Source organism: Macaca fascicularis, chromosome 4 (genome assembly GCF_037993035.2).
Source record: "Macaca fascicularis isolate 582-1 chromosome 4, T2T-MFA8v1.1".
In the NCBI taxonomy this organism is placed as follows: domain Eukaryota; kingdom Metazoa; phylum Chordata; class Mammalia; order Primates; family Cercopithecidae; genus Macaca; species Macaca fascicularis.
The window spans coordinates 75692899-75701988 of record NC_088378.1 but is presented as its reverse complement, the minus strand read 5'-3'; the positions used below and the strand labels follow the sequence as shown (position 1 = coordinate 75701988).

General features: G+C 49.7%; 1 protein-coding gene across 1 annotated transcript; it reads left to right on the top strand.

Annotated features, from left to right (window-relative positions):
- Positions 1-216: 216 nt before the first annotated feature.
- On the top strand, positions 217-8803 carry PRDM13 (PR/SET domain 13). Its single transcript, XM_065543674.2, is given in 4 exon segments — positions 217-391; positions 1923-2077; positions 2391-2511; positions 6174-8803. Coding segments are annotated over 4 exon segments (2178 nt in total). The 3' UTR covers positions 7901-8803.
- Positions 8804-9090: the final 287 nt, after the last annotated feature.

Here is a 9090-nt window from a genome sequence, read left to right as displayed (position 1 = left end):
GACTCTCTCACCAAACTACGCGCCCTTGCGCTGGCGGTGCCAAAAGGCTCCCGCCCCAATTGAAAAGGCGCAGTGCATGCCCGCCCGCGTCACTCCGCGGGCGGAGGACGCACGTCGGGGCGCGGCTCCCTGGCTAGCGCGTAGCTCCAGCTCTGTCACTCGCGCCCTTCCGAGGACCTGGCGCACCCGAGCGCCTGCCTGGGGGCGGCGGCAACAATGCACGGAGCCGCCAGAGCTCCAGCCACCAGCGTGAGTGCCGACTGCTGCATCCCGGCCGGCTTGCGCCTCGGACCGGTGCCTGGTACCTTCAAGCTGGGCAAGTACCTGTCAGACCGCAGGGAGCCCGGGCCCAAGAAAAAGGTATTGACCATTCAGACCTCCGCCCACTGCTGTTCGCCTCTCAGTGCCCTGACCCGGGAAAGGGCTAGAGAGAGAAAGTGGAGGAAGGGAGTGATTGAGTCGTTACCTGCTAATTCTGCCGGGTGGAAGGGGACTCCTGTTATTCTGAGCAAGTAGCCTCTTTAACTGTGAGAGCTGGACGGGTCGGGTTGAGAGGAGAGGATGTGGCCGAGGGGGGACAGCCCTGGGTGGGGTGCACTGAGGGCTGTAGGTGCTGGGACCATTCGCGGCTTGTGTTTTCCCCCGCGCTCTCGGGTCTCCTCAGAACCCAGAAGCCCACCCCCGCACCCTGACCTCAGCTCTCTCTGCAAAAGCACCCTCTTTCTGGGGGTGTAGGGCATCGAGAACCTTTCTTCCCTTCTGCCCTTCAATATGTTAATTTGAGGCCTAATTTCGCCTTAAAATAATTTACTTTTTTTTCCCTAAACAAAAAAAATCTTTGGGAGGCTCTCAGTTCCCAGAATCTCCTCAGATATATATTTTTTTCCCCTTGCCGATGTCGGCTTGTGGGTTTGGGGCATATGGAGAGAGGATGAGCAAGGTGCTGGCTCTGACGCGGGCTCCAAGGGCGAGGGGCGCCCATCAGCGCGGGGCACAGGATCAGAGCGCCTACAGCGGGGCTGTGAGAGTTCAGAGTCCCAACCGGCAGGCGCCAGGGCCAAACCACTAGCTTTGACTCCCACACCCCACACACCGTTGCGACCCCTGATCAGGGAGACTTAAAGCACTTGCCCGCTTTGGGGGTGTCCCAGGAGCCAAAGGTCGGCAAACAGCGACCAGGAAATGAAGGCAGAAGTCAGGGGTAGAAGGAAGGGCTTTGGCTTCCTTGGCTTTATAGCTTGCTTTGCTTGGAGATTTCTAGTAAGAAAAAGCTCCGGTGTCCAGCCAGCGGGACTTGTACCTCGCTCCTCCTGCAATCACGCCCCCCCCCCCCCACTATAGTCTAAAGCAGGGTTTGGTGCCCACCGCGCATTCCTCTTTAAACGCTTTTTAATTGCTTTTAAATGGCCTGCCAGCTGCGGGCAAGCTTTTCCCCGCTTGGGCTTTGTTCTGAGACTTTCGCTGCAAGGCTCACAGGCACCTAGGTGCGATGCACACAGAATAGAGGAGGCATGAGATAATTTTTTTGTTTGTTTGTAGGGGGACGCTCTGGGTCCTGGGACTGACCTAGAAACGTCTCTAACCTGGTGTTAGGGCTGCTCTCAGAACTGCCAGTGGGAGAGCTGGGGTAGTGTGTGGGGAACAACTTGGTACAAGATGTGCTTAAGCACTAAGGGAGGATGTTCTCAACATCCCTCCCCCCTCCCCGTGTTGCCAAGGTGGGGCGCAGGAAAGTGGTGGTAGTGTTAGCATAGGTAGACTTTCCTCTTTCTCCCTCCCCCAAGCAAGGTCCTAAGGAATTCTCCTCCTTCCAGTAGCCCCTAGTGGTCTGGCCAAACCAAAAACAACCACTTTCCTGTGTTGGGTGGGGGTGGAGGATAAACTTTCTGTCTGGGTTGTGGGCCTGGCCAAGGTGCGGGGAGAACGACCACTGCTTGTGTTGCAGGTGCGCATGGTGAGAGGGGAGCTGGTGGACGAGTCGGGGGGCTCCCCTCTGGAGTGGATAGGGTTAATCCGGGCAGCCAGAAACTCCCAGGAACAGACTCTGGAAGCTATTGCAGACTTACCCGGAGGACAGGTACTGCGGGCTTCTCTCCACATCCCCTAGTCCCCACCACCAATTCAATCTACCTAACCATCCCTGCGGTGGCCAACAATATTAAGAGCAAAGTGCTTTAGCTAGACGTCTCATTTAAATGTCTTGACAACCCTATAAGGTAGATACTATTGTTTTTCTGTTTCAAGGGTGAGGGAAGTGAAGTTCAGAGAGCTCCAGTAGCTTCTCCAGGGTCACACAGCATCAGAATCGGGATTTGAACCTTTCTTCTCAGTTGCTTTTTGACCAATTACCCAGGAAATGACAGAGAACTGTTCCATTCCTTGCGTCCCAGATCTTCTACCGAGCATTGCGAGACGTCCAGCCAGGGGAGGAGCTGACAGTGTGGTATTCTAACTCCTTGGCTCAGTGGTTCGACATCCCCACCACGGCGACTCCGACTCACGATGAGAAAGGTACCCACTCCAAAAGCGTGGATGGTAAAATGGAATTCACATTCCCTGTATTTCAAGGCAAAGAGGAGAGGTCGCCACTACCTCCTTAAAATCAACCATAAACGATAACAGTGATAGTAATCTGGCTCACAACGGCAGGGGAAAAAGTACGCATTATGAACTTAATGGGGCCATCCTTTTTCTGATGCCTATTCAAAGAGACCATTATTTACTCAATTAAGATAAAAAAAAATTAGGTGCGGTAGTTCATGCCTGTAATCCTAGACTTTGGGAGGCTGAGGTAGGAGGATCACTTGAGGCTAGGAGCTTGAGACCAGCCTGGGCAACATAGTGAGACCTCTGTCTCTACACCAAAAAAATAATTAGCCAGGTGTGGTGGTACATGCCTGTAGTCTTAGCTACTCAGGATGTTGAGAAAAGAGGATCACTTGAGCCCAGGAGGTCAAGGCTCCAGTGAGCTGTAATGTTACCACTGCATGCCAGCCTGGGTGACAAGTGAGACCCTGTCTCAAAAAATAAATAAATAAATAAATAAATACATAATAAAAAAGGAGCCTTAAATTGTTGTTATAGCAATTACATCGTGAGTTCCACAGAATATAACTCAAACCTGGAATGCTTTTACAAAGTCCAAGGACATTTCTTCTCCACTGGCTTTCCAGGAGAACAGTGCATTTCTACAGCATTTTAGAAGTATTACGGTACTTACAGCTGGTCAGTTGGCAGGTACTGAGACCCTTCCATTTAAGTGGCATTTATTCATTTCCCTTTGCCTACTTAAATTGAATCTGGGATGTATCCCAGTTTCTTCTCAGATTTATTTGATCCCTTCAAAGCCAAGAGCGGATTTATGCAAATTAAGGTGCAGTAACTAAACAGAAAAACATTTTTAAACCTACCCTTGAACACTGAAGAACACTTCCTGTGGAAAGAAGTCTAGGAGGTGCTAGAATAGTTAAGGTCTTGGAGACTTCCTTTTCACATACAAAGCTACCATGGCTTTTTTTCCATGACAATGGTCTGTAATTTCTCCTAAAGACACATTTATTATTTAACATCAAAATAATGAATGCTGTGAAATATTCGAACATGCTGTCTTCCTGGATTGCCTGCTCAATCACATCCCTTTAGAAATAGGTTTAGAGAAATTAATACAAGTATGTGAATTAGGAAACACTTCATGAATACGACAGAATGAAGTTTATTCAAAACAATGAGTCACTTTAAAGTATCATCGTTTTCTGCAAGTTAATTGTTTATTTTGCATGTATAGTATTCAAATTATCCTAAGATAGTTTGTTCCTTGCATTACATTATATTACATTCTCTTGTCAACTTCTTCCAGTAAAAAGAGACGTATAATAAAAGCCGCATAGTGGAGAACTCTCGAATCTGCCACTACAGAATTTGGAGGACCACTAACCTTGAGGAGCCAGCCATTTCTACACAGAACACCCTTTCTTAGGTAGTTCCAAATAGTACAAAAGCAACTGGAATAGTGGTCCTTGTGTTTTCCTTTCAGCCAATTGAGCTTATAAACATCATATGGTAACAGATGTCAAAATAAACACTTTTTTTTTTTTTTCCTGGAGGTGAGAAGGCATGGGTGATTTTGAACCCTGACTTCCCCATCTTGGAGAAGTCTGAACTCTTGACTACCTTAGAGTTACATGAAGAGGAGGCAGTCACTTGTTAAATGTGTTTGGTACTCTTGGCATGATTTGGATCTGAGAGTCTGGAGAACATGTCAGTTGGTTAGGATAACTGAAAAAAAGTATATATTAAATGTATGCTGCTTAAAGCTTGGAAAGAGGAAGAAATAAATACGGATGGCTGCTATTCTCCTAATTCTAGCTAACTTCAGTGGGTTTCAATTTCGTCTTAAGGTGGAGGAAAATACTGCCCCTTCATGTTAAGAAAAAAAGTGTATGTGGCTTTGCATTAAGCTGAGTCATTCTGCGGCAGACTCGGAAAACTCCCTCTTTCAAAAGGGGTGATGAGAGACAGAAAGGCTCTGAAGTTAGAAGGAAGGTTATTTAAGACAACATACCCACCAAGAGAACCCAGGAGGTCTATTCTTTCTTTTTTTCAAGATTTCTTTTACATGAATGTTCAGTACAAAGTAACAGAATACTGAAATGGTTTTATCTAAGACTTCTATAAACAATTAGGATAGGGTCTCATAGGGAAATACTACTCTCCCATTTTTCTTTCTGCTCTCCTTGGAATATAGTGCTTATCACTTGAGTTTTCACAGGTGTTTCACAGGGGTGGGGGTGGGAGCTACTTGTGTTATGCAAACCCAGAAGTTAATATACATAAAGGGAAGAAGATCTGGAATTTTCCCCTATTGTTATTTCTGTAGTAATATTTCAGAAGTTTGAGCTGCTTGTATATGCAGAGGGGGAATTTAACTTTCCTGTTAAATTTTATGAGACTGATTTATATTTTGGATATTTCCTTGCGGTTCAACTAACTTCTTTCTCACAGACATCTTTCCCTTCAGTATTATCAATCAACCACGTTTTAAAAGAAACCTAACTGCAAGATCATTTCTCTCTACAGCAGTAATACGACCCTTTTAAGTGGAAATTAACTTCCAGTATGTGATCATATATGTGTCTCTTGGTTGTGTTCACAAACTCGGGCGAAATGAAAAAACTAATGCTAATAATACTAAACACAAAAAAAGATTTGACACCAAACACATATGTAGTGCCTGGTAGAGAATTCTGCACTTATTAAAAGCTGAGTATCTATATTTATTTATCGATCTATATCATTTATATATATTCATATAATAAAAAACTAATATATTTTCTCCAAAGACTTTACTAAGCTTGGATTTGTGCAGCTATCTAGGAGTTAATTAATTACCAACTGGCAGACAAGACAATGCAACATCATCCTTCTTAGATTATCATCATTCTTTATAGAGTATCATGGCATAAGATTTTTTTCTTTTCTCCCAGCAAATTAAATGGGGTTAAAGAGGAAATAAAGATACAAATAATTTTGAAGAATGGCAAATCATAGTCCTTATGTGGTCCTTCAGTTGGTCACGCTCCAGGAAAACCTCAGGCAAAGTGTTTAAGGCTGGAAGGGGGTGGAATGGGTGGGTAGGGGACACAAAAGACATTGTTCTATGAAAAGGAATGATTACATATGGCCTATACATACAGGATATTGTCTCGCCTGGTAATGAGGCGCTCACGACCATTAGATTGGTCTTTGTTCAGTTTATCCAAACTCCTCGACATACGCTACCTATTCTGCAAACGCCAACAGATGGGCCCAGACACTGCACAGCCTCAACACTTGATTTAAAGCAACAGCTGCTCTTTGCTCTTACCCGGCCAGCCTGCCTGAGTGCTGCCCTTCCAACGAAGATTTTGCTAGGAAGGCCTGGAGGAAGTCTTCGTTGGAAAGGTCCCGTCACCTTTTTGGCCTCTAAGTAGTCCCAGAGGATGGAGACACTGATAAGGATTGGCCATTTGGGGTTTTTCGGGGTCCTTGATACCGTAGGGCTACCGAACTTATATTTCGCCCTCTCCCGATACCGCTGGTCGAAACTTGGCCTTTGCCTTGGGTGCACTGGCGCTTTCTTTCTGTCTCGCTTGTTCGCCTCTCACCGGGTCGCTTTTCCATTCTTTCTTGCCCAGGGGAGGAGCGCTACATCTGCTGGTACTGCTGGAGGACGTTTAGATACCCCAACAGCCTTAAGGCACACCTGCGTTTCCACTGCGTGTTCAGCAGCGGTGGAGGCGGCGCCTTCCTGCACCACGAACACGCGGCTCGCCAAGGCGCCGTCCCAGCGGCTGATGGCCTCGGTCTCTCCCCGAAACCCTCCGCGTCCGATTTTGCCGCGCCTTCCCAGGCAGGAACTTTGCGACCCCACCCGCAGGGCCCGCCACCAGCTCAGGCCTGCGGTGCGCGGGAGGGCATCAAGCGCGAGGCCTCTTCCGCGCCCTCGGCCACCTCGCCGACCCCAGGCAAGTGGGGGCAGCTCAAGAAAGGCAAGGAGCAGCTGGACCGTGCCTTGGACATGAGCGGGGCCGCCCGAGGACAAGGGCACTTCCTCGGCATCGTGGGCGGCTCTTCGGCGGGGGTCGGCAGCCTGGCCTTCTACCCCGGCGTACGCTCCGCTTTCAAGCCAGCCGGCCTAGCCAGGGCGGCGGCGGCCGCCCACTGCGACCCCTACCGGGAGGAGAGCGGCAGCAAGCAGGGGGCCGGCCTCACCTTGGGCAGGCTGCTGGGCGGGGGCCGGGCGTGCGGGCGCCCAGGCAGCGGGGAGAACTCGGCGGCGGGCGGCGCGGGTCACCACCATCACCACCACGCGCACCACCACCACCATCCGAAGTGCCTGCTCGCGGGGGACCCGCCGCCGCCACCGCCCCATGGCCTGCCGTGCTCTGGGGCCCTGCGCGGCTTCCCTCTGCTCTCGGTTCCCCCGGAAGAGGCGTCCGCCTTCAAGCACGTGGAGCGCGCCCCGCCCGCCTCCGCCGCGCTGCCAGGAGCGCGTTACCCGCAGCTCCCCCCCGCGCCCGGGCTGCCCCTCGAGCGCTGCGCGCTGCCGCCCCTCGACACGGGCGGTCTCAAAGCCTATCCAGGTGGCGAATGTAGTCACCTGCCTGCCGTCATGCCGGCCTTTACAGTCTACAACGGGGAGCTGCTCTACGGCTCACCGGCCACTACCGCTTATTACCCGCTCAAATTGCACTTCGGCGGGCTGCTGAAGTATCCGGAGTCCATCTCCTACTTCAGCGGGCCAGCAGCGGCCGCCCTAAGCCCCGCTGAGCTGGGCTCGCTGGCCAGCATCGACCGAGAGATCGCCATGCACAATCAGCAGCTGTCCGAGATGGCTGCCGGGAAGGGTCGCGGACGCCTGGACTCGGGGACGTTGCCACCGGTCGTCGCGGCGGCGGGAGGCACAGGGGGCGGCGGCAGCGGAGGCAGCGGCGCAGGTAAGCCCAAGACCGGCCACCTGTGCCTCTACTGCGGCAAGCTGTACTCGCGCAAGTATGGGCTCAAGATCCACATGCGGACGCACACGGGCTACAAGCCACTCAAGTGCAAAGTCTGTCTGCGGCCCTTCGGCGACCCCAGCAATCTCAACAAGCACATCCGGCTGCACGCCGAGGGCAACACGCCCTACCGCTGCGAGTTCTGCGGCAAGGTACTTGTGCGCCGCCGGGACCTGGAGCGACATGTCAAGTCCCGCCACCCTGGCCAGAGTCTGCTCGCCAAAGCGGGCGACGGCCCGGGTGCCGAGCCCGGCTATCCCCCGGAACCTGGGGATCCCAAGAGCGACGACAGTGACGTGGACGTCTGCTTCACAGACGACCAGAGCGACCCCGAGGCTGCGGGCGGCGGCGAGCGCGACTTGTAATAAGTCTTCCCGGCAAGGGGCGGGGCCAGGACAGAGGAATCGAGGGTCTATTCTCGCAGAAGAGGAACTCCTGGTGGTGGGAAGAGGGACCCAATGGACAAAACCGTTTTTGTTTTTGAGAGGGCGCCAGATTTGGAACAGTGAGAGGTCCCAGATCTGGTGCTGAAACTCAGAGCAACAGTTCAGAGGTGGCGTAAATCCGGCCACCTGGACAGCTCGAGGGCGACCAGGACCTCCGTACCCCGGGCCTCTGGACTTCTTGGATGAGCTCACCCTGAACCGCCCAGGCGGTCTGCTCTTGGTGTTCAGGATCACATCAATGCGAACGTCACAGCGCCCTCGAGGGCGCACATTTTAACTGCCACGTATTTTTAAGTTATACTTTTCTGTGGAGGAAATTGTGCCTTTTGAAACGAAGTTTTGTGTGTGTATTTTACATTAGCATTTCATTTCTTAGGCAAAACACTAGTCACAATTGGGTAGATGTGACATCCATATACTGATTTCCATTTTATCTGTTCTCATGTCAAAGACTACGCCTTGCCCTATTGAATATAGTGGTAGCAGGTGTACAAATTGGTCAAGTTGCAATTATTTATGAGAGAATAATGATAAATGTAAAATATCTAAAGCATGAATCTAAGAGCACGCAATATATAATTTTAAAGAAAATATTCTATTTGGTAGAATACAAATGTGGTGTGTGTTGTTTTATAATGACTGCTGTACAGTGGATATAGTATTTTGGTTTTGGTTCCAGCTTGTGCAATCTTTAAGAAAAATAAAGATACAAACGAGAGTTTGTTCACTTAGTGATTTCAGCAGATATTTTAAACAAGTAGTTTAATTTGAAAACAATTTGCGAGGAGACTGCATAATAAAATAAATCATTGGAGACTTGAATACTTTTACTATTCATAAAATAATGTTAAGCAGTGTTGTATTATAAGAGGGAAGTATGCCATTTTCAATATGTGCATTTTACAGGCTCCCAAACATCAGGCAAAAGAATTGTTTCCTAAAACCATTGTTAATCATGCTAAATGTTTTCATGTTTACTGAAAGAAGTTCATGACCTTCAAGAAGAAAAACCCCACATATTGTTAAAGTATGGAACAGTAGAATCACTATTTCTTGTTGTGTTCCATTTTGACAGAACTTTCCTTGGGAAGCAAAAAAGGAAACTTGCT